The following is a 26,851-nucleotide window of genomic DNA, read 5'->3' as shown; positions in this document are numbered from 1 at the left end:
TAAGCATCTGACTCTTGATTTCAGTTCAGGTCGTGAAATCAAGCCCAGCATCAGGCTCCACACTGGGCATGGAGACTGCTCAAGATTCTCTCCCTCTCTCTCTGCCTAAAAGAAAAAAAAAAAAAAAAAAAAGATTGGTGGGGAGGATGGTGGGTGGTGATGGTAAAAAAATTTAACTTAAAAATGTTTTAAATAAAGAAATATAAGAAGACTGATATTATACCAAGCATCTTTTCCAAACACAATGGTATGAAACTACACATCAGTCACAAGAAAAACAATGAAAAACTCACAAATATGTGAAGTTAAACCATATGCTCCTGAACAACCAATCGGTCAAAGAAGAAATCAAAAGAAAAATAAAAAATATCTTGAGACATATGAAAATGGCAATATATAAAAACTTATGGGATGCTGCAGCAAAAGCAGTACTAAGAGAAAAGTTCATAGCAAAAAACATCTACATTAAGAAACAAAAAGATCTGAAACATGACTTTACACTTCAAGGGATTAGAAAAAGTACAAACTAAGCCCCTAAGTTACTGGAATGAAGGAAATAACAAAGATCAGAGTGGAAACTGAGACTAAAGAGACAACAGAAAAGATTAATGAAACTTAGAGCTGGTATTTTGAAAAGATAAACAAAATTGACAAATCTTTAGCTAGACTCGCCAAGAAAAAGAGAGAGAATTCAATAAGTAAAACCCAAAATGAAAGAGGAGACATTATCAATGATACCACCAAACTACAAAAAATCATAAGAGGCTATGAAAAATTAATTAAACACCACCACTCTGGACAACCTAGAAGAAATAAGTAAATTCCTAGAAACATGACCTACCAAGAATGAATTATGAAGAAAGAAAATCTGAACAGCCTGATTACTAGTAAGGAGATAGATTCAGTAATCAAAAACCTCTCAACACATAAAAGTACAGGACAGAGAGCTTCCCTGGTGAAGTGTACCCAACATTTAAATAAGAATTATTACCAATTTTTCTCAAACTCCTCAAAAACATAGAAGACGAATCACTCCCAAACTTATTTTATGAGGCCTTCAATACTCTAATACCAAAATCAGACAAGGACACTCAAGAAAATTATAGACCAGGGGCGTGCCTGGGTGCCTCAGTCAGTTACGAGTCTGCCTTCAGCTCAGGTCATGATCTTGGGGTCCCGGGATTGAGCCCTGTGTCAGACTCCCTGCTCGGTGGGGAGTTTGCTTCTCCCTTTCCCATTGCCCCTCCCCACTACTCATGCTCTCTTTGTCTCTCACACACTCTCTCTCTCAAATAAAATCTTTAAAAAAGAAAAAAAATTACAGACCAATATCACTGATGAAAACAGCTACAAAAATCCTTAATAAAATATTAGCAAATCCAATTCAACAATACAAAAGAATCATACACCAGGATCAAATAGGATTTATTCCAGGGGCACCTGGGTAGCTCAGTCGTTAAGCATCTGCCTTCGGCTCAGGTCAGGATCCCAGGGTCCTGGGATCGAGCCCCACATCGGGCTCCCTGCTTGGTGGGGAGCTTGCTTCTCCCTCTCCCACTCCCCCTGTTCGTGTTCCCTCTCTCACTGTGTCTCTCTCTGTCAAATAAATAAATAAAATCTTCAAAAAAAATAGGATTTATTCCAGAGATGCAAGTAAGGTTCAGTATCCACCAATCAATCAACGTGAAAGAATAAAAGTAAAACATATCATCATCTCAACAGATGCAAAAAAGCATCTGATAAAATTCAACATCCATTCATAATAAAAATTCTCAACAAAGTAAATATATATGGAATGTACCCAAACATAATAAAGATCACATATCACAGCCCACAGTGCCTATCATACTCAATCATGAAAAGCTGAAAGTTTTTCCTCTAAAATCAGGAAGAAGACAAGGTTTCCAACTCTCCCCACTTTTCTTTAACAGAATACTAGAAGTCCAAAGAAATCTCACAATTAGGCAAAAAATAAATAAATAAAAGACAACCAAATCAAAAAGAAGTAAAATTGTCTCTATCCACAGATGACATGATATTATATATAGAAAAGCTTAAAGATGCCACCAGAAACTTAGAACTAATCAACAATTTCAGTAAAGTTGCAGGATACAAAAATCAATGTCATTTCCATATACTAACAACAAACTATCAGAGATATTAAGAAAACAATCCCATATACAGGAAAAAAAAAAACACACACAAAAAAAACAAAAACAACACCTAGGAAAAAATTCAACCAAGAAGATGAAAGTCTGGTACATTGAAAACTATAAGACACTGACAAAAGAAACTAAAAAAGACATAAATAAATGAAAAAATATTCTGTGCTTATGGATTAGAAGAATATTGATAAAATGTCCACACTATTCAAAGTAATCTACCAATTCAATGCAATCCCTATCAACATTCCAACAGCACTTTTCACAGAAATAGAACAAATAATCCTAAAATTTGTATGCAACAACAAAAGAGCCTGAATAGTCAAAGCAATCTTAAGAAGAAAAAGTTAGAGGCATCATACTCCCTCATTTGAAACATTACAAAGCTATAGTAATCAAAACAGTATGGCATAGGCATAAAAACAGACCTAAGATCAATGGAAAAAAAAAAAAAATCTATGGAACAGAACAGAGCCCAGAAATAAACCCATGCATATATATTCAATTAATAAATAAAAGGAACAAAAAACATACAATGGGGAAAGAATACTCTCTTCAATAAATGGGGCTGGGAAACTGGACAGCCTTATATGAAATAGTGAAATTGGACCACTATCTCACACCACATACAAAAATCAACTTAAAATGGATTAAAAACTTGAACATAAGACCTGAAACCATAAAGCTCCTAGAAGATGGCAAGTTCCTTGACGTTGGTCTTAGCAATGATTTTTTGAATCTGACACATAAGCAAAGGCAACAAAGACAGAAATAAGTAAGTGGTACTATATCAAACTAAAAAGCTTCTGTACAGCAAAATGAAAAGGCAACCTACAGAATGTAAGAATTATTTGCAAATCATATATCTAATAAGAGGTTAATATCCAAAATATATAAAGAACTCATACAACTCAATAGCATTAAAAAAAAATCCAATTTAAAAATGGGTAGAAAGGGGTGCTTGGGTGGCTCAGTCAGTTAAGCATCTGCCTAGGGCTCAGGTCATGATCCCAGGGTCCTGGGATCCAGCCCCACACTGGGCTCCCTGCTCAGCAGGGAGTCTGCTTCTCCCTCTGCCCTCTCCTCCTGCTTGTGCTCACTCACTCTCTCTCTGTGTCAAATAAATAAAATTTTAAAAATTAAAAAAATTAAAAATAAAAATGGGCAGAGGGTCAGGGCAATTGGGTGGCTCAGTTGGTTAAGTGTCTACATTTGGCTCAGGTCATGATCCAGGGTCCTGGGATCAAGCCCCCCATCAGGAGCCTTGCTTCTCCCTCTCCCTCTGCCTCTCCCTCTCCCTCTGCTCCCTCCCCCTGCTGATGCTTTCTCTCTTTCTCTGTCTCACCCTCTCTCTAATAAATAAAATCTTGAAAAAAAAATAAAATGGGCAGAGGGTCTGAATAGATATTTTTCCAAAGAAGACCTACAAATGGGCAATACCTACATGAAAAGGTGCTCAACATCACTAATCATCAGAGAAATGCAAATCAAAACCACAGTGAGATATCACCTCATACCTGTTAGAACAGACATTACCATAAAGACAGACGTAACAAGTATTGATGAGGATGTGGAGAAAAGGGAATCCTTGTGCACTGTTGGTGGGAATGTAAACTGGTACAACCAATACAGAAAACAGTATGGAGCTTCCTCAAAAAATTAAAAATAGAACTACCATATAACCCAGCAATTCCTCTTCCACTTCTGGATATTTGTCCTTAGGAAATGAAATCACCATTTCAAAAAGATATCTGCAACCCCATATTCATTGCAGCATTATTTACAATAACCAAGACATGGAAACAATGTGTCTATCAATAGATGAATGGAAAAAGAAAATGTGGTATACAATACAGAATGGAAAATTATTCAACGATATAAAAAAATCTTGCCATTTGCACAACATGGATGGGCCCGAAGGCCAAATGCTAACTGAAATATGTCAGACAAAGAAACAAATACTGTATGATCTCACTTATAGGAGGAATCTAAGAAAAAAAAAAAAATCTGAACTCATAAAAAAAAACCAAATTTGTAGTTGCCAGAGGTGGGGAGTGGGCAAAGTGGGTGAAGGGGTCAAAAAGTATAAACTTCTAGTTACAAGATAAATAAGTCCTGGGAATGTGATATACAGCATGGTGATTTACATAACAATACTGATTATTTATCTGAAGTTGTTAAGAAAGTAGATTTTAAAAGTCTCATCATAAGAAAACTATTACTATGTGTGCTAATGGATGTTAACTAAACTACTGTGCTAATCATTCTGCAATATATACATATATCAAAATATTATGTTGTACACCTATGTCAGTTATATGTCAGTTATATCCAATAAATAATAATAATAATTTATCACTATTGGCTTATCAACTGTAACAAATGTACGACACTGATACAAAGATATTAATAAAGGAAATTATGTGGGGGTAATAGGGAAGGGGAACTGAGGGGTATATGGGTACTGCCAGTACCATCCCTCCAATTTTTCTGTAAACCTAATATTACTCTAAAAAACAAAATCCGTTAATTAAAAAAACAAACAAACTGGCAACATCAAGTGCTAAGAAAGATACAAAGCACCCAGAACTCTTCATACATTGCTGCTGGGAATGCAAAAATGGTACCACCACTCTGGAAATCAGTTTGGCAGTTAATACACACTTATCATATGACCCAGGAATCCCACTCCTAAATATTTACCCTACAGAAATTAAAATTCATGCTCACAAAAAAACATGTATGCAAATATTTATAGCAACTTTATTCTTAATGGCCAATACCAGGAAACAACCTATATGTCCTTCAGTGGGGAGAATAGAAAAACTACTGATACACACAAAAACATGAATGAATTTCAATGGCATTATGCTGAGTAAAAAGTCATTCTCAAAACATTACACACTCTATGATTCCATTTATGTGACATTCTGGAAAATGTAGAGGTATAGCGACAGAAAACAATGTTACCAGGGGTTAAAAGTAGGGACAGAGTATAATTACAAAGGGGACAGCACCAGGGAATTTTTTGGAATCAGGGAACAGTACAATATCTTCACTGTCATACTTATATGAGTCTATACAGATCTTGTAACTCAGAACTGTACACTGAGAAAAAAAACTACAAATACACACACGCACATACACACACCTTTATTATGGTGGTGGTTGCAAAAGCATATACATTTGTCAAAGTTCAGAGAAGAATTAAAATGGATTAATTTAATTGTATATAAATTAATTCTCAATAAAACTTATTTTTAAAAGGGCAAAACAATTGAATACACACTTCACAAAAAAAGATATACAATAGCCAATCAACATAGGAAAATGTCTTAACACCATTAGTCATCAGAAAAATGAAAATTAAAACCAAGTCAAAAACTCCATCAACAGAAGAATTAAATAAACAAAATGTGTTATAGCCACAAAATGGAATATTACTTAGCAATAAAAAGGAACAAACCACTGATAGATGCAAAACAGGGATGAATTTCAACATTTTACTGAGCAAAGGAAGCAAAATATAAGAGTAGTGTATGAACAGGCAAAACTACCCTACAGAAACAGAAATCAGAAAAGTGGTTGCCAGTAGTGGGGTGGGGGTTGAGAGAGTGGGCAAAGCTAAGATACAAAGGAAAGGGAGACAAGGGAACTTTCAAGGCTCATGACAATGCTCTATTCCTTTGGAAACAATGGGACAGTGAACATCACTTTTCATATTATAGGGAACCATTTTTGAGTGGGATTGGTTACATATGTCACATTAGTCAATACTCATCCAGTTATATACCTAAGGCCTGTGGAACCTATTTCATGAAATTATATCTCAATAAAAACCAGTAAACAAATGAGTTAAAATTCTGCTAAAGACTATGCAAAGTTATCTCTTTGTCATTCACAGAAACCCATTAAAAACAATTTAAAAAGGGTGTGTGGGGAGTGCCTGGCTCGCTCAGTCAGTAAGGCATGAGACTCTTGATCTCAGTGTTGTAAATTCAAGTCCCACATTGGGTGTAGAGATTACTTTAAAAAAATAAATAATCTTAAAAAAAAAAGTATGTGAGAGAAACAACTAAGCAAGATACTGGTACAGCCTCAACCTCTACAAACTATGAAGCATACTTAACAAAACCTGTTAAGTCTAAAGAAACAAAAGAGCATAGCAATGCTGACACATGTACCACTTTAAATCTCAAGCAGGATACAGATTCCCAAAACCTTAAGTATCACTATCTTCAGGAAGACATCCAACTTGGGTGGAAAACTAGGCCTGGGAAAAGAAAATACGTCTCTGAAGAGACCTGGTTTTATTCAGTGGGTTAGAGGGAACTAAAGAAGAAAGTAAATGGTTAGCTTCTCAGGAAAAGGAGACTGCTGAAATAGAGTTAAGGAAAAACAAGACAGAAGATTATAACACAATGACTTAATACCTAAAGAGCTCTCAGGTAATCTACATCTGCCTCTTGAATGCCAAAAACTAAAAGAAGATATGTACGACCCAAGAGTAAAGGAAAAAAAACATTTAGTGAGATACTGCTTAAGAAAATTGAGCCTATGTCTACTTCCAAGAGACTGTGTGTGTGTGTGTGTGTGTGTGTGTGTGTGTGTGTGTGTGTGTGTGTGTGTGTGTGTGTGTGTGTTTAAAATTATTTAGGGACGCCTGGGTGGCTCAGTTGGCTAAGCGTCTGCCTTCGGCTCAGGTCATGATCCCGGGGTCCTGGGATCAAGCCCCGCATCAGGCTCCCTGCTCAGCTGGGAAGTCTGCTTCTCCCTCTCCCCCTCCCCTGACTCATGCTCTCTCTCTCTCTCTCTCTCAAATAAAAAATAAAATCTTAAAAAAATAAAATAAAATTATATATAGTACATATGTTTATTCCACAATAAATTCAATATCCTAAGACAGAATACATAAATGCAAAGAGATCAAATTTTCTTAAAATAATGTTTTTTTCTTCCTATTAAATTGGCAACAATTTTACTGTGTGATAATATCCAGTGCCAGTAAGTTTCTAGAAAAATGGGAGCTCTCATTGGTAACAATACAAATTGTGCACATTTTCCGAGAGACAATTTTGTAACGTTCATTAAAATTTCATATATAAATTCCCTTCAACCTAGTAATTCTGCTCAAAAATGGTTTTCTACATATGCAAAACGATGTTTAAAAAAAAGGAAAAAAATGTCCACTGCAGCATTGTTTCTATTCGCAAAACTCTGGAAACAACTAATACCAGTGAACTAACTAAGTGGATTATGTATATGGTGACAGATGATAGCTACACTTGTGAGCATAGCATAACATAAAGAGAAGCTGAATCACCATGTTGTATACCTGAAACTAATGTAATATTATGTGTCAATTTTACTAAAAAAAATTTTTTTTAATTATGGTATGCTGTAAATTTTTACAGTACTACAAAGCCAACAAAAATAAATAAAAGTAGTAGATCTAAATGTATTAAAATAGGGAAACCTGGATGGCTCAATCAATAGAGCATGTGATTTTTGATCTCAGGGCTGTGAGTTCAAGCCCCACATTAAGTGCAGAGATTACTTAAATAAATAAATCTTTATTTATTTTATGTTTTATTTATATATTTGAGAGAGAGGGCAAGAAAGTGAGGGAGAACACAAGTAGGGGGGAGGGACAAAGGGGAAAGGGAGAAGCAGACTCCCTGCTGAGCAAGGAGCCTGATTCAGGACCCCCAGGACCCTGGGATCATGACCTGAGCCAAAGGTAGATGCTTAACCAACTGAGCCACTCAGGCACCCAATAAATAAATCTTTAAAAATAAAAAAATGTGTTAAAATAGAAAAAAAAATTTTAGCATCTATTAAATGAAAACAAAGCACAGAACAGTATATATTTTATGATCTCTGTTCTATAACAATTAAAAAATAATATAAATTATTTATGTAGGCATATGTATTTTTTTTCTTGAAAGGAATGAAAAAAAACTATTAATGGTGGTTGCCTTTAGGAAAAAGGAACAGAGAAAGATTATTTATTTCACCTGTACCTTTCTTTACATCCCAAATTTTCTAACCTTATGCAAATTTTTATGTCAGCAGAAGTCATCTTGTCTCATTTATTATTTCCCTTTTTTGTACCTTGTATATAAAACAAACAAATGTATTATTTGATAGTTAAATTTTTAAATAATGTTAAAGCAACTAATATTAATGACAAATCTTTCCTCTGAGAACAAGTTATAATAAATGGTTAATTTTTCTTTTCTGTAACATAAAAACATTCAACATTACTTAAAATTTGTTATCCTAAAATGCTAATGCTTTGAACTGAATTATGCTTCCCCCTACCAATTTCAAATGTTAAAGTCCTCACCATCAATATGACCATATGGGGAGATGGGGCCTTTACGAAGATAATTAAGTTTAAATGAGGTCATAAGGGTAGGGACCTAATCCAACAGGGCTAGCATCCTTATAAGAGAAGCACCAGGGATGTGGGTACACATAAAAAAAGGTCATAAGAAGAAACAGCAAGAAGATGGCCATCTATAAGCCAAGGAGAAAGGCCTTAGAGAAACCAATCCTACATGCACCTTGATCTTGGACTTCAGCCTCCAGAACTGTTAGAAAAGAAATTTCTGTTGTTTAAGCCACCCAATCTGTGATATTTTGTTATGTTAGCCTAGCAGACTAAGACAGGTTCAAATGGATAAACTGGAAAATCTGAGAAAAATTCTATTTTTAAAAATTGACTGTGAGTTGTACCAGGCATGAGGAAAAAAATAATACTTAAAATGTGTCATCTTGGGGTGCCTGGGTGGCTCAGTCAGTTAAGTGTCTGCCTTTGACTTAGGTCATGATCCCAGGGTCCTGGGATCAAGGCCCATGTTGGGTTCCCGACTCAGCGGGAAGCCTGCTCCTCTCTCTCCTGCTCCCCCTGCCTGTGCTCTCTCTCCCTCTCTCTCTCTAATAAATAAATAAAATCTTTAAAAAAAAAAAGTGCCATCTCAAGCCTTATTCATGAAAGCTCCATAATATACCATATACCTTTTAAAGTATAGTTGTGTCACATTTTAAGATATACCCTCTAAAATTTACAAAACAAGAGCAAAAGAGCAAGTGATTCTAGTAAGCTTAATATGCTCATAAATTTAAAATATCTTTTACAATAACGAGATTTAAATTTCAAGAAAACAATCATACAAGATAAGGTATACTTAAACTAAAGGAGACCCTAACCTCAAAGCATCACTTCAACAAATACCAGAAATAAACTAATTAAAACCCTGCAAATAACACAAAAAAACCCAAGCAAGGATATATAAGAAAATGAAAATTCAGTTTTATTAAAATATTTTAAACATACCAAACAACACTATGAACTTAAAAGAAATTAGTTTTTATTTACCCCCTGCAAAGGGAGATCCCAGTGTTCTGAGCTTCTGAGTTTGGACAGTGGGGACTGAATACGAACGTCTTCCGGTTTTGCATTTAACATTTTTGTTATCTGAAATCAGATGAGAAAATAATCAGTTTAACTGAAATATAAATAAGAACTGAATATTAACCAAACTAACAGAACCATTATATTAACCTGCCTTAATACTTTGCTATTAGTTTTTTGGGTTTTGATTTTTTAAAATAAGCTTTATACCTAACATGAGGCTTGAACTCATGACCCCCAGATCAAGAGTCGCATGCTCTAATGACTGAGCCAACCATGCACCCCATTTTGCAATTAGTTTTAGAGTTTTAAATTCAGTGCTTAGGGGCCCCTGGGTGGCTTGGTCGGTTTAGCATCTGCCTTAGGCTCAGGTCATGATCCCAGGGTCCTGGGATGGAGCCCCGCATGGGGTTCCCCACTCAGCGGGGAGCCTGCTTCTCCCCCTCCCTGCTGCTCTGCCTGCTTGTGCGCTCTCTCTCTCTCTCTCTGCCAAATAAATAAAATCTTTAAAAAAATAAATAAATTCAGTGCTTAATTTACAGGCAGTTAAATATAATTTATTTAAAAAACCTCTCATTCAGTATTAAGGTAGATAAATTAAGTGTCACAATAGCCTCCTAACTATTCTCTTACCCACAGTCTCTACCTCTTCTAATCTTTCAAACACTATCCCTATGATAGTGTTTGAAACCTAATGATAGCTACAACATTTAACATACAACGGCACCCACTACTAACAGATAAAACTCTTAACAATCTGGGTTCCTTAACATCAGCCACACATCACTGACTCTACACCCCAATCGCACCATTTACTCAACTTCCTTCAAACATGTATTATTATTTTATATCTCTAGACCTTTGTATGTACTGTTCCCTTTGTATGTATGTATGAGTGCCCTTCCCTCTACTTTTCCCTCGTGAAATACTTCAGATTCTGCTCAAAATTATTCTCCTATCCATACAACTGTCACTCCCACACCAAGGCACTCCTTTCTCTAGGTATTAGTACTTGGTACACTTTTATTATGTTATGTATATTACATGTATCAACTATATTATAAATATTTGTCTACATGTCTGTCTTCTCCAGGCTATGGAGGTCTTTAAAGAGAGTGCCCTGTGTGCCTGGGTGGCTCAGTCAGTTAAGTGTCTGCCTTCAGCTCGGGTTGTGATCCCACAGTCCTGGAATCAAGTCTGGCATCTGGCTCCTTGCTCAAGTGGGGAGTCTGCTTCTCCCTCTGCCTCTGTCCGCCCCCCCACCCCACTGCTCGTGCTCTCTCTCTCCCACTCTTAAATAAATAAAATTTTTTTAAAAATTAAAAAATAAAATAAAGAGAGTACCCTGACTTAGTCGCCTTTATATATCCAAAGTATATGGCTCATGATGTGCTGAATAAACGAATGTATGGATTGTAACCACAATTTTGAAATCATTTGTTTAGAACTTAAATACCTTAAATTTCACATTAAGAGAAAGTTATAAACAATAGTTAAGCATCAAATTCTGCCTATAAAATATAACATACAATAAGTACTATATCAACTACAACTAGCAACAGCCCATAAAATGATTTCAGTGAGAGTAGAGCATAAGTCAGGAGGATAGAATAAATTTGAAGAAAGGATACCTCAACTCTTCTATCACTAGCACCTCTGAGTTGATCCTCTTAGGTACTAATAACTTCTTAATTATTTATATCTAATCTGTATTAAAAGGTATCTCTTCATAATTCTTCATCTGCAAAAGACAATTTTATCTCTAAATCATTTCCTTTGGGGGCGCCGGGGTGGCTCAGTCGGTTAAGCGTCTGCCTTCAGCTCAGGTCATGATCCCAGGGTCCTGGGAATGAGCCCTGCATCGGGCTCCCTGCTCAGCAGGGAGCCTGCTTCTCCCTCTCCCTCTGCCTGTCGCTCCCCTTGCTTGTGCTCTCTCTGTCAAATAAAGAAATAAAATCTTTAAAAATAATAATAAAATAAATCATTTCCTTTATATTCTTAATTAAGGAACAATTGCTTCCTCAAAGGGTAAAGGTAAGAGCAGGTTATTTAGCCTCCATTGAATTTTGCAGCATACTATATTTTCCAAAAACGGCCACAATATTCCACTTCCCACATGCTCTTCTTACGATGTGACACTGACCGTCCTCCAACACCAGGTGCACTCTACATTCCTTCCACTTGAATCTGGGCAGGACTGTGACTTCCAAGGCTAAATCATTAAAGGCAATATTTATATTGCTTCAGCCTGCCTCTCACATGCTTGTGTGTCCTCCCTTCCTTTTTTTTTTTTTTCCCTTCTCTTTCTCTCAGTATACATTCCTCAGGAGACCTGAACCACTAAGTAAAAAATCTTGGACACCATTAAGCCATTCTACTGGAAGATACTGACTCTTCTCAGCACAGGTATCAAGATAAGTGAGTGAGCAACCTTTACAGGCCCTAGCCTCCAAGCCAATGTAGCTAACTCCCACGTAAAACAAAGAAAAGTTATCTTCAATTGAACCCTGCCCAGACTGCAGATTCCTGAGCAAAGTAAGTTCAAGCCACTAAATTTGGGGGTAATTTGTTACATGGCCCTAATAATAACCTAAAAAGTTACTCAGTTCAAACTTGAAGGACAGGGGCGCCTGGGAGACTCAGTCAGTTAACCGTCTGACTTCAACTCAGGTCATGATCTCAGGGTCCTCGGATGGAGAACCATGTGGGACTCCCCACTCTGCGGGAAATCTGCTTCTTCCTCTCCCGCTGGCTCTGCCCCTCTTCCCACTCATGCGCATTCACACGCTCTCTCTCCCTCTCTCTCAAAAAAAAATAAATAAAATCTTTAAAAAACAAATCTAAAAAAAAAAAACTTGAAGGACAGCAACTAAGATGTGGAAAAAGTAAGAGGTGGTTATGCATGTTGAGTATATTGTAAAATTAGTTTCTTCTAAAATACTGCTGATGTCTTCCATGGAAGATTTTGCATTCCTTTTTCACAGTAATTAGTTTTCAATCACTTTACCTATGAATGGTTTAGACTCAGTATCAATGAATTATTTACACTAATAAATATTCATGCATACTTCCATTAGGATGGACACAAATCGTAATCTATCCTATTTTCAAAAAGGGCAGTTCTCCATTCCTCCAAAGTATAGACACATGAAATCTGGATGTTTATTAAAACTCTATCCACTAGCAACAAAAGCTTTAAAAATCGAAGTATATATAAATATTTATGAACAGGGATATAGACTCCATATTACTTTTAATATAGAAAAACTAGAAACAATAATAAAAGAATAATTAAACAGAATTATGGCAAAATTAAACCAAATGAGATACTATTCAGTTGTTATTAAATAACATGTTCCAGAAGATTAATGATATTAAGAAATTATTTTGGGGGCATCCGGTTGGCTCAGTCAGAAGAGCATGCAACTCTTGATCTCAGGGTCATGATCCTGAGCCCCACACTGGGTGTAGAAATTACTAAAAAATATGAATAAACTTAAATTTAAAAAAAGAAATTATTTTGAATATAAGTATAAAAGAAAAAATACATAATGATCTTTTTTTTTAAAGATTTTATTTATTTATTTGAAAGAGAGAGACACAGCAAGAGAGGGAACACAAGCAGGGGGAGTGGGAGAGGGAGAAGCAGGCTCCCCGCAGATCAGGGAGCCCGATGCGGGGCTCGATCCCAGGACCCTGGGATCATGACCTGAGCCAAAGGCAGACACTTAACGACTGAGCCACCCAGGCGCCCCTGTTTTATTTTTTTTTTAATAGGAATACTGTGCAATTATAAAAGGCAAGGGAAAAAAATATTAACATTTAAAGCTCCAGAAAAACCTCTCCTGTAGCTTCCTGATTAATAACTTATAGATTTAAATCTCTCACTCTAATATTGTATATAAGTATAGGACAAGCAGATTTCAGGTACAACTACTCTGTCAATTTTTCTATACTAACTTCATGTGCATATTATGGTTGAACAAATAAGTAAATATATGATAGATAATGATAGAAAAAAAGTTAAAAATAAAAGGGAAAAGGCTGGAACAAGCTCTGTGGTGTTGGACTGGAATCAGAAGTATCAGTATTGGGGCACCTGGGTGGCTCAATTGGTTAAGCATCTGCCTTCAGCTGAGGTTATGATCCCAGTGTCCTGGGATTGAGCCCTGCATCAGGCTCCCTGCTCAGCCCAGAGTCTGCTTCTTCCTCTCCCTCTGCCTGCTGCTCTGCCTACTTGTGCTCTCTCTCCGTCAAATAAATAAAATCTTTAAAAAAAAAAGAAGTATCAGTACTAAACTCATGGTTTTTCATAGATGTACAGTTAGAGAAATATAGAGATGTGTGTATGTGTATGGGTTAGTATAGAAAAATTTTTCTTGGGGCGCCTGGGTGGCTCAGTCGTTAAGCATCTGCCTTCAGCTCAGGTCTTGATCCCAGGGTCTGGGATGGAGCCCCACATCGGGCTCCCTGCTCGGCGGGAAGTCTGCTTCTCCCTCTCCCACTCCCCCTGCTTGTGTTCCCTCTCTCGCTGTCGCTCTCTCTGTATCAAATAAATGAAATCTTTAAAAAAAAAAAAGAAAAAGTTTTCTAGTCTTCTCTAGTGAAAACCTAGAAACAATGACACCCCAAGAGCAATGAGCACACCTAGCACCCAGACCTAGATTTCTAAATACTGTTCTTCAATAAAAAAACCAGGGCTCCTTAAAAAGTATCTTGGAGTACCAGAAATAAGTGCTTAAAAAAAGGAGCATGTTAAAAGGGCATAGGATCCAAACTGAAAGATCTTCTAATACCTAAGCTAAACATTTCGTTTCAATCAAAAAAGCCAATAATGCTGTAATAAATTATAACCCATAGAATACTCAAGTCCATATTAATAAAAATAAGTAATTGAATAAATAAATAAGGAGAAAAGAGGGGTAGCTCTCCCTTACAGAAGAACTTCAATTAATAAATGTAGAGGGAATGAGGGAAATAGAAAATCACCAATAGAATATCACATAAACAAATGTTGCAGACCAGATCCACTGCTAGATGGTAAAACAGTGGGTGAAAGTTAAGAAACAGTATATTTGCATAGATTCAAAGTATCTCTCCCAGGATATCTACTTACTACAAAGTGAAGGAGTAACTTTACAATGGAATAACCAGGTAGAAGCCATCTTAAGCAGGTAGTCAAGACTGACATCACCAGTAATAAGACATATCCTTATGGTGTATTGTGTACTCCTGAAAGGATACACCAAGAAGGGCATATCATGTGACATTCTTCCCAAAAAGCCATAACTTTAATCTAATCATAAGAAACCTGAGACAGGGGCACCTGGCTGGCTCAGTCAGAAGAGCATGCAACTCCTGATCTCACGGTTGTGAGTTCAAGCCCCACGTTGGGTGTAGAGATTACTTAAAAATAAAATCTTTTAAAAAAGAAGAGAAACCTGAGACAAACTGAAACTGAGGAATATTCAACAAAATACTGACAAAATCATAGTACTCTAAAAATGTCATGATCATGAAAGAACAAAGACTAAAGAACTGTCACAGAATCAAGGAAATCAAGGAGACATAACCTAAATGCAATGTGGGATCCTGGAATGGAAAAATGACATTATTTTTTTAAAAAGCTGAAGAAATCCAAGTAATGTCTGTAGCTTAAAATATTGTACCAAAGTTAATTTTTAAATTTTGGTCATTGTACTGTGGTTGTATAAGATATTAACACTAGGGGAAGCTGAATGAAGGGTAGATGAGAACTCTGTAGTATTTCTGTAAATTTTCTGTAAATCTAAAGTTACTTGAAAATAAAAAGTTAAATACGGCCGTACATCCAAAAATAAGAAAGAGAAATGCATTTACTCGATATTAGGAATTTCTCCACTGATACATCAGAAAGAGAGAGTTCAATTGAAATACCAGCTAATGGTGGACTTTCAACTGCATGAAGCAGCAACCGAAAACAGAGCATTTCACTTCACTGGAGGTACTAAACACAAAAGAAATAGTAGTCAATACAGAGGTATTTAAAGCTCGGTATGGCAGCAATGTAAGAATTTATTTTTAACCCCCTCATTTATGCCAAGTAAGCCAAATCCAGAATTTTAAAAGAAATCATACCCACAAGTGTAAAGTAAGCCAAGGTGGAAGAGTATCTAAAGCCATGCTCTGTTTGGTCTTGTCTGTGTACTCTTGATTCCCTCTCACAGCCCTCGTTATGATTTCTTCTCCAGCTTTGTTCCATGAAATGTACCAAATTAAAGTTCTCTGTGCCAAATTAAAAGTCCCCTGTGCATAATTTGGAATGCTTCAGAAAAAAGTGTCTAATAAATTATATGTATAATGAATATGAGGGTACTACTGTGTTTAAGTCACAAAATTCTAGAGGAAAAAAAGATTATCTTTCTAAAAAGAAATTAAATTTTTGAAACACTGCCTACATAGGTAGAAACTTCATTTTGCTTCTTTTGCTACTCTTGGCTTACACAGAAGAAATAAAATAAAATAAAGTAAAATAAATAAATTTTAATAGGAAATATTTCAAATAGTAATTTTCAGCACATGACTTGAGCACAACCTTTCTGTATCTACAGTATTACAATGAATGAATGTGAGGTATGATAATATATTCAGTTATCAAAGAAATGCTGGGTTATGTTTCATATAAAATCTAAAATAAGGCCTAGAAAGTATACTGATACATCTTACAATGATTTAAACAAGGCAGATCCCAGAAAGTGTTTCTTTCTTGGTTAACCTTTGAATTAATTAGGATATACCATTCCCTGCAAAACAGTAATTAGTTATGGTTTTATAATATTTTTTTTTAATTTTTATTAAAAAGAAAAATAGCAAAATACTTTCAATATTGGTAACTCTAAAGATAATGAATAGATTAAAAGCAAAACTAACGCATACCTTATGTAACTCAGAAGATGAAGACTTTTTCCTCTTTCCTTCTGTGATAATTTCTACAAAGACATGGTAAAAATTATCATTTAACATCTAAATGAACTAAACAATGTGATAAAACAAATCCTTTCACAGCCATCCTTTGTTTTAAATTAACTTGCTAGGGTCAGAATTTATACTGATATATTGTACAAAACCTAACAGACTAAACATAAAGGTCAAAAAATAATCAGAAGAATAGCAAATTCTCACAAAATGCCTTCATTAAATAACATGTATGATGACAACAGAAAAAAGAAGAAAACTTGGCTCTAAGAACTAAATAAGATATTCCCTGGCAAAAGTCCAAAAGGTATTCAATAAATGCTGGTTGAACCATATGACCAGATAAATGTTGATAATAGGGGAAGCTGGAGGGAGGGGGAGTGAAGCAAAAGGTGAGAGGTATGTTTGGAATATACAAAAACACTTCCAGTTCTACTATATGTTTAAGCATCTCTGCAACTAGGAACAGTTTAACTGTCTCCTCACCAACATTTTTGAGACTTCCTGTGGATTTTTCCTTTATGATTCTTTCATTCAATCAGCAAATATTTACTGAGTGTCTATCATGTGCCTGGCATGTTAGGCAGTGGGGATAGTGTAGTAAGCAAATTAAACACAGTCTAAGCTTTTCAGGAACTTAAAATTTACTGGAATATATCAAAGATTTCATAATAAAAAGTAATAGTAGAAATCCACACATATGTGATCACTTATTTATAAAAAAATATCACTACAATTAGGTAAGAAAGAAATGATCTTTACAGTAATGCTAAAGCAATCTGATAACCAAAAGGGAAAATAAGTAAACCTTACCTCACGCTATAAACATTAAGTTAATTGGATCATAGATTTAAATGTCAAAGCTAAAACAAAAAAGCTTCTAGAATAAAAAGGAGGGGAATAACTTCATGACCTCAGGGTAGGCAAAAATTTCTCAACCAAGACACAATTAGTACTAACCATAAAGGAAAAGATTAATAAACTCAACTTCATTAAAATTCATCAAACTTCATCATTAAGAGAGTAAGAAGGCAAGCCACAGACTGGAAGATTATTATTTATATTTACTATTTATAATACATTTATCTATGTCCAGTATGGTGACAGTTAATAATACTGTATAATACATACATCTGTCAAAGGACTCAGACCAGAATATATAAAGAACTCCTACAAAGCAAGACAACCCAATCTTCAAATGGGCAAAAGCCTTGAATTAGGAGTACCTGAGGAGAGAAGGAATACTGACTAGAACAGGATACAAGTAAGCCTTCTGAGATGCTGGAAATGTTTTATATCTTGATTTAGGTGATTGTTACACAAGTGTATTTTTATACAAGTACAAAAAGTCATCAAACTATACTAAAGATATGCATACCATGCTGTAATACTTCAACTTAAAAACAAAACAAAAAAAGCTTTAAAAACAACAATTATAACAAACGGACTATACCTTATTCAAAAATCTATATAGCTGAAATAATTTCTCTAAGTTCATAATACATAGCAGTAATTTCACTACAGGTATACATTGGAGATACCATAATAAAGTAAGTATCACAATAAAGTGAGTAGTTTCCTAGTCCATATAAAAGTTATGTTTACACTCCACTGAAGTCTATTAAGTGTGCAACAGCACTATGTCTAAAATAACCACATACATACCTTAATTAAAAATATCTAATTGCAAAAAATGCTAACCATCATCTGACCTTTCAGCATGTCTCAGAGAATACGGAGGCCCAAGGAGAAAAGAGACACAGGGAACAGCCAGTCAGTAGAGCAATCAGAACACACAAATTTATTAAGTTTGGTGTCTTATATGGGTGTGGTTTGTGGCACCCAAAACAATTTACAAAAGTAACATCAAAGATCACTGATCACCAATCACTATAACAAATATAATAATGAAAGTTTGAAATATTGCAAGAATTTCCAAAATGTGACACAGAGACATGAAGCAAGCAAATGCTATTGGAAAAATTGTGCCACGAAGTTTCAATTTGTAAAAAACACATTATCTGCAAAGCACAATAAAACAAGACATGCCTGTATATGCATCTCCTGAAGCAAACACAGATATAAAAATTATTTAACCTCTATACTTAAGCTTTTGATAAATTTAAACAATTTTCAAAAAGTAGCATTCCTTAGACTACCAAAAATAAAAATTTTTAAATAAATGGTAAGAAAGCCCTTACCTTTATATTCACTTTCTTGTGTACTTTAAATTTAATAAAATATGTATGTTTTAAAAAGTATCAGTTGCCCAAATTGTAATTTATAGATTAATATTCCCAAACTGACTCATGAGTTAAAAATGCATCTATCCTGTTTTACAGCATGTTTCCCTATTTCCTTTAAAATTAATATTCTTGTGACTTCCCAAAATTTTAGGGGTTTTTATAATTGCGCTATTCCATTTTATACTACATTGGCTTTGGATCATTTAAATAAACATATAATGTGCCTCTTCTTGTGATTATGTGGTATATTGTGGTGCTCAATAATTAACCATTTTAAAGCTCGACAACCTAAATTTCTATCCTGGCTTACTTGTGACTTCTGAGACTCTAAGACAAGAGAGAATATCCAGCTTTTCAATTAAGATTAAAATGAGATAGCCTATATTATTTAGCATTATGTCTGGCATATAGTTAGTACAAAATAAATGGTAACTATTATTTTAACAGTTTATATTGAAATATTACTCTTCAAGAGACCTCAGTATATTAGTACTAGCACACAGGAAAATCTAATTATTCTCATTCTAAATACATGAGTCAAACAATTGAAAAGACATGACTTTTTCCCAAGTAGCTTGTGGAATCACTCACTCACTTATTTACTCCATAAACATTTATTTAAGATGATGATTACCATTGCCAGCCACTAGGCTAAGTACACACAAATTATTTTTATTTAGTCTTTACAAAAGCCTTATGAGATCAGTAACGGTATTATCACCATTTTACAGATTAAGAATTTAGATTTGAGGAATCCAAATAACTTTCCCAAAGTCACCATGTTGATTCATCACTGGTCTAATATCAGAGGTAGCTTTCTTAACCAGTACACTCCAGGCATGTTATGGGATATAAGATAGTCCCTGTGTCAGAGTCAATAGTACAACAGAAGAGGTTAAACAATTTAGGAAGCTAGAATATATGATGGAATCTGATATAAATATCATGTAAGAAGTGCTAAGACCCATGGAAGTTCAGAAATAGATATGATCTGTTTTAAGTTTGAGTTAATGAGGAGATAGTTCTTGGAAAGGCACAACTGAACTGAGCTTTGAAGTTTTAGATAATGAGCAAATTTTAGATAGGCAGAAATGGATGAAAGGACAGTTCAGTGCCAGGTGCACTCAAGAGGTGAGTTATCATTATAAGTGTATACAAAGTAGGATAAAGCAGCCCATATTTGCCAGCCTTCTAAATTATTAAAGACGCCTATTAAGAGTTTATCCACCTAGAAAGCAGTTTTGAGACAGCACCCTAATAACAAACTTCCAATCTGGATCTTTAAAGCTACTCAATGCTATTCATAACCCATTCTCTGTTTTACCATTCTCTCTAATCTACTTTCCAATTCTCTGTCTTCCATCATCAGACCTGGGAATCACATTCATCACCCTAGATGCCAATCCCCACAGCCTATTATCTTGCTAGTCACTCATGTTTTATGTAATTCGACTCTACCCCTTCATCCACATTCTTCTCCAACTCTTCCCTAGCCCACTAAATTCCTTTCCAGAATCAGTACCATGTTCTTAAATTCTGAATCTTTTCCTGGAACATTTCCTCCACCTTAGTTTAACTGAATCCTAGCTTTTTATTGACTACACTATTTTTTTTAAGGTTCTCCCAAGATTCTTCTCTCAATTATAAAATCAGGAGTAGGGATTAACAATCTCCTCCTCCCACTACCACTTTCAATTAATATTTTATCTTTATTGCATAATCCCTTCTTTAAAATTCCCATAAATTGGCTCTATTACTTCACCATATTTGTGATTACCATGCACTGACCCAATACCCTCTCCAACATTCCTAGAATTCTCTGATACTTGATTCATAGTTTTCTTCTCTATCTCTAAAATTTACCATCATTGTGAAGCTCTAAAACTTCCATAAGTCAACTCACTCAAAACAACAGACTCACTCCAACACACTTCTACACATCCCCATTTCAGCAACATACATTTGTCAACAGATTTAAGGAATACTGTTGCACTTCTCAAGTTCTCAAAAGTGAACTTTTCATTCTACAACCCAGTTCTTTGACCCTTTCATTTCTTCACTCACACTGAACCCATTTTTTGCCTCCATATCTTGTCCTACCCTTTAACCTTAAGTAAAACTAAATTCATTTTTTTCCAAATTCTTGCTGCTAGACTGCTTAGCACTGCTGAACAAAGTCACATAATAGTAACTGCAACAATAACTACTACTACTACTACTACTACTACTACTACAAAACTCGCACTTGTTTTAACGACTTTCAAAATTTCTTAACAATTCTTTTATTCATGCATAATTGACCACCTAGTCCATTGTGAGCTACCAATACCACTTGAAAGTCCTTTTACCAAAGATGATCTTTCCTTACTTCGTGTAGAAACTATGACTGCAATATCCTTACCTTCTCAAAATTTATCTGTATCTTTATCCATCTTCCCCCCTTTCTGCACATCTCAAGAAACTATCTTTTGATTCCAATCTCCCCCGTTTCTTCTGAAGCCTCACCCCATCAATTGTCTCCTACTTAGTATATTTCTCTCCACTCACCCCTTTGCCACTCCCTACCCACACCTGATTTATGTCTCTTAAAGTCTAATGAAAAAAAAATTCCTTTCTACCTTATTTACTTCTCCAACTTGTTTCAGAAATCTTTTTTTACATCTCATTTTCCTTGTTTCATTCAGCCTCTTGAAATCTGGCTTTTGGGACACCTGGGTGGCTCAGTTGGTTAAGCGTCCACCTTCGGCTCAGGTCATGATCCCAGGGTCCTGGGATCAAGTCCAACATCAGGCTTCCTGCTCAGCAGGGAGTCTGCTTCTCCTTCTGCCTGCCTCTCCCCCATGCTTGTTCTTGCTCTCTCCGGCAAATAAATAAATAAAATCTTTAAAAAAAAAAAAAAAAAAAGGAAAGAAAGAAATCTGGCTTTTGTCCCTACTAAAACCAGTGGTAAAAGTGACCTCCTAATTGCCAAATTCAGCACCCTCATACTATTTTAACTCTAATCTACATTGCTTATCACTCTCCTCCCTTGCTTCCCAAACCTCTCTTTCCTAATTTGCCTATCTGCCTACCAATGTTTCTTCCTTCCTACTTTGAAATTAAATGTGATTCAAGACTTTTCTCACTCTATACCTTCTGTGGGTGATTCCATTCATTCCAATGGCTTCAGCTAACGTCTACACAAATAATGTAGTTTTATCATGATTAATTGGAGATTCTGATTTTGAACTTCAATCATGGTTCATTACACTTACAATGCAAAATATGCAGATATCACCTGAGCCTACTGAAAAAATAAATCATCATGGGACACTAGATCCTCAAGATGAAAACTAGGGGGAAGGAAGAGTTTCAAAATCAAGCAAGTCTGAATAACACTGCATCTCAGCTACTCTCCTGAAGAGGCACAATGTACAATAGCAAAAGGCTCTAAAACTCCTGCAATAAATAAAATTTTCTTATAATTACAGTTCTCATACTTATTTGTCCATAGAAACTTATTTTTTCCAAGTAAGACTCACTAATGTCCTGTGACAGTAAAAGAAGTTTAAATTATGTATTTTGTAATCAGAAAGACCAGATTTTGAATCCTAGCTATTTCTTACTTGCTACTGCTAAAGTTGCTTACCCTCCCTAAATCCCAGTTTCCTCATCTGTAAATCAGAAATAATAACTACCTCATAGGGCTTTTGAAAGAATTAAAGTTTATAAAATTTTTAGTACACTGCTTAGTACTGAAGTTCTCAAAAAAACATGTATCCTTAACTTAAATGAGAGCGAACACAGATTTCCAAGGATGATGCCTGAAGCAATCAGTTGAAAACCTGAAATTCACTTGAACTATCCTGTTTAATTCAAAGATTCATTTGAAAATTGTTATCGAGGACTCTGTTATACTTCTGTTGTTTTTAAACATTTCTAATGGTCATTCTCCCTTGAATGACCCACGCATTTAATTATTATTTCATTCAACTGTTAGTGGGCCGGTCTCTGGTGCTAGATATTTTTTAATCTGTGTCCCATTTAATTTACTGCTTTTGATATGGGGTGAACTTGGAAGTAAGGAATTCACGCTCATTGGGGTTACAAATAATTTTAAAATATAGATTCAATATACTCCAAAGAAAAGTCTGAGAAGCTTCTCACGAGTGAACTTTAACATAGAGACTTTGTAATTTCTCCTCTCACTGCTCAGAGGTATTTTTTGCTTAATTCCTGATTCATGGCCACATTCCAGAAAAGTAAGGTAATCAGAGCTTTTATGATTTTTTTTTAAGATTTCATTTACTTATTTGACAGAAAGAGACACAGCGAGAGAGGGAACACAAGCTTTACTTATGAAATTTTTCCTTTAATTTTAAAATATTTACCAATTCATTTAAAAACAATAAACTCACTGCATGTTAACATGGCTAAAGTACTTTATGAAAAATAACTATTTTTTAAAAAATAAGAAGAATGGCAGTATTTTACCTATTTGCAAATCTCTTTAATGTCTGGCTTAATAAAAGACAACTGTTTTGGGATGCCTGGGTGGCTCAGTGGGTTAAGCAACCGCCTTCGGCTCAGGTCATGATCCCAGGGTCTTGGGCTCCTTGCTCCGTCTGCCTCTCCCCACATCCCACTCTTACAGTTATCAGTTACATGAGTCTATAAATTCTTGTTTTGTGTGTAGCTTAAACCAGTTGGAACTGGGTTTCTGCTACTCACAACTAAAAGAGTTCTGAGCATTACACTATACAACCCTTCCCAGTTCTTCCTTATTTAGAAGAACATTCAGGAGGAGCGCCTGGGTGGCTCAGATGGTTGAGCGTCTGCCTTCGGCTCAGGTCGTGATCCCGGGGTCCTGGGATCGAGTCCCGCGTCGGGCTCCCTGCCCCTTGGGAGCCTGCTTCTCCCTCTGCCTCTCTCTCTCTCTCTGTCTCTCATGAATAAATAAATAAAATCTTTAAAAAAATAAAAATAAGAAAAAAAAGAAGAAGAAGAACATTCAGGAAAACCTAATGCAGTCTCACAGAGGAAACTTCAAAACTTCATGTTTTTTCTTTCTACTGCTATCCACATTCTACTTCTAACTTAGAAGTCTTCCTGTTTGGGGCGCCTGGGTGGCTCAGTCGTTAAGCATCTGCCTTCAGCTCAGGTCATGATCTCAGCGTCCTGGGATTGAGCCCCGCATTGGGCTCCCTGCTCCGCGAGAAGCCTGCTTCTCCCTCTCCCACTCCCTTTGCTTGTGTTCCTGCTCTCGCTGTCTCTCTCTCTCTGTCAAATAAATAAATAAAATCTTAAAAAAAAAAAGAAGTCTTCCTGTTTTATTAATCAAATTCCCCTCTTGGGGTATTATGAAATCCTGATGACCATAAATGTCACTTCCAGTCATGAGTTCAAGTTAGCAACCACTCCTAATGAAATGGCAAATATATGCACATAAATGTCACACAGAACCCAGAATCCCTTCAAACCAACTGATTAGTTTTATTTGATAATTTATGTGAAAATTAAATATACTCTATTTAGAATCATTCTTAAAAACTAATATTCATCTCTTTTTTATTTATTTGAGTGAGGGAGCATGAACAGGAGGGAGGGCAGAGGCAGAGGGAGAAGCAGACTCCCCACAGAGCAGGTAGCCCGATGTGGGACTCAATCCCAGGATCCTGGGATCATGACCTGAGTCAAAGGCAGACACCCAACTGACTGAGCCACCCAGGTGCCCTAATATTCATCTCTTAAAACCAGATGAATACAGGAGAACAGCTAGGTAATATTAGATTTGAGAATGGGTTTTATACAATAACAATTACTTTTGAGAAAGGACAGCTCCAAAAGGAAGGTCTTCTGGGGTAAAAAAAAAAAATCTTCCCCAGAGGGATAGCTAATATAAATATTAATGTCTTTTAAGAAATAACAGCTTCATTGTCAAATTTTACTTCCCACAACCACTTGCATCAAATTAAATGTAATAAATAACTCTAAGTGTAACAAGGGAAAGGAGAGGTGATTTGCTGAAGGATGGTGTTAATATCTTGCTGCCCCCCAAAAAATGTATTAAGCCAAGATGAAATGCATTTATTGAAAAAAGGCTGTGCATCTTAAACTGAAGAATAATAACCCCTAAAGTTCTATTAGAGAGCACAGAAAAGACACCAGATAAACAATGTGCATTTTCTTAATATGTAAATTTTACATTAAGGTCTTAGAGGAGAAAAAAAAGTATGTTAAAACAAACACTGACCGGGCGCCTGGGTGGCTCAGTCGGTTGGGCATCTGCCTTTGGCCGGGGTAACGATCCCAGCATTCTGGGATCGAGCCCCATGTCAGGCTCCCTGCTCAGTGGGGAGCCTGCTTCTCCCTCTCCGTCTGCCTCTCCCCGTGCTTGTGCTCTCTCTCTCCCCCTCTCTCTCTCAAATAAATAAAATCTTAAAAAAAATACTGATCTATTGGAGACCTATATTTATATATGTAACACATGTACTTTCAAAGGTAAAGAGTATCCCTAGTATACACATACACACAATGATAATAGTTGCTTATGAAAAGGGATTCAGGTTTTTAACTGCTTCAAGCAATGTCCCATAAATCCTGTCCACTTCTCCTTTGCAAATAAGGCAGAAAAATGCTTGAGATGCACTGCCACAAGGGACTCCTAATAAATTTGGAATTGTTAAGACTGTCTCTGCAAATGATACGGTAAGAAAGGAGAAAATGAAACGAAATAATTGATTCATTGGGTGTTAGTTTGTGTAGTAGACCGTAAGCTTATTAAAGATAGAGTCCTCCCCCTCTCCTCCTCTGGTTCGTCCACAGGACCTAACACGAGGAATTGAGGTACTCTTAGTGGATGAGATCTTTGACAAAAACTTGTTACTGGGAGGAGCTCTACCTCATGTCTCATAACTCCCCTTTCGTGTTTCCAAGATGTAGTACCCCAAACTGAAGATAGTCATTTAAACCGTAAAGAGCAATTTCAAAAATAAAAATATGCTGAGAATGAAAACACAATGGAAGCCCGGCTTCAAATCCTTTGTTCGACTTTTTAATCACTTCTGGAAGAAGCAGCAAGAGGCTGGAAAAGAAAAAGGTTATTAAGAGGGTCTGTTCAGAAGAACGAAACCCAGTTACAGCAATTATCAGAGGGATGAAGTATCAATTAGCAAGCCCCGCCTTTCCCTCTTTGCAGCCGCTTCTCCCTGCCCCGAAATAAGGGGGTGAGAAAGAGGCTAAGTGGAGAATCAAAGGAAAAGAGAAAAAGTGGGGTCAGGCGCTGGAAGTGAAACTGGTACATTGGTGGAATTAAAGGAAGGCGTGGCAGGACACCGGCAAGCCAACCGGGAAGATCCCTGGGCCGATGAGACTCAAGCAGGGTGTTTGCGGGAAGAGGGGAAAACTGGAAGGGGTGCTGGGGTGGAGAGCGGCCAAGGCTTCGATGACAGCTTGGACTTGGTCTACGACTCGCAGGGGTGGGGGCGACCCGGGAGTCTTCCATTGTGCGCGCCCCTCCGCTCCTGCCTTCCCCTCCCCTCCCTGCACGAGCCGGAGTTGGAGTGCGAGCCCGGGCGGGAGCCCGAGCCGGGGCGGGAGCCCGAGCCCTCACAGCTCTGGGCCGCAGCACCGGTCGCCGCCTGTGCCTCCCATTTGCCCAAGGTAGAAGAGAATAGGCTCAGCCCTCCTCTGACCCTTTCTCACCGGATGAAGATCGACGTCGCCCGGCCTTCCCCTTGTCCATCTTCTCCTCCTCCTGCTGGAGTCGCAGTTGCAGTCGCTGTCACCTCAAGACCCCTCAGGCTGGGGGAGGGAGGGGGAGGGGAAAGGGAAAAAAAAAAAAGCCAGGAAAGTGCGAATTGCGCTTGCGCAAGAGCCGTCGCCCGCCCTCAGACCGGAAATCAGCCGCCCCTCCCACCTCACCCGGAAATCACTTCCTGGGACTTGTTTTCTCTGCTGAGTGCTTGTTTAGTGGAGCCATTCTTATCATCTGTGCACCTATGGGAAAGTGAGGTTGCATGTATGGTTTTAGCCCGAGATCGTCAGAGGCTTTGTTTACTTCGAAGACTGGGTAGACCGAAAATTGAAAG

At 36.6% G+C, this 26,851-nt stretch overlaps 1 protein-coding gene and 1 non-coding gene across 8 annotated transcripts in view; both read right to left on the bottom strand.

The window, feature by feature from the left end:
• SENP7 (SUMO specific peptidase 7) overlaps nt 1-26,650 on the bottom strand; it is a 133,885-nt gene extending 107,235 nt beyond the window's left edge. For 5 of the 7 annotated variants that reach the window (XM_027587121.2, XM_027587124.2, XM_027587125.2 and 2 more), the window contains exons 1-3: nt 26,466-26,650; nt 16,498-16,550; nt 9,547-9,645 (exon numbers count right to left, since the gene is read on the bottom strand). In XM_027587121.2, the coding sequence (XP_027442922.1) occupies nt 9,547-9,645; nt 16,498-16,550; nt 26,466-26,505 (192 nt within the window). In that variant the 5' untranslated portion in view covers nt 26,506-26,650. Of the gene's footprint in view, nt 1-9,546; nt 9,646-11,213; nt 11,324-16,497; nt 16,551-26,465 lie in introns of all 7 variants that reach the window. The other 2 variants (XM_027587122.2, XM_027587123.2) reach the window with 2 other exon arrangements.
• LOC113919084 lies at nt 15,434-15,507 on the bottom strand. Its single transcript, XR_003518817.1, has one exon. It is a non-coding gene; the product is annotated as a small nucleolar RNA SNORD26 (small nucleolar RNA).
• Nucleotides 26,651-26,851: the final 201 nt, after the last annotated feature.

Source organism: Zalophus californianus, chromosome 1 (genome assembly GCF_009762305.2).
Source record: "Zalophus californianus isolate mZalCal1 chromosome 1, mZalCal1.pri.v2, whole genome shotgun sequence".
Taxonomy (NCBI): domain Eukaryota; kingdom Metazoa; phylum Chordata; class Mammalia; order Carnivora; family Otariidae; genus Zalophus; species Zalophus californianus.
This window is presented reverse-complemented; position numbering and strand designations above follow the sequence as displayed.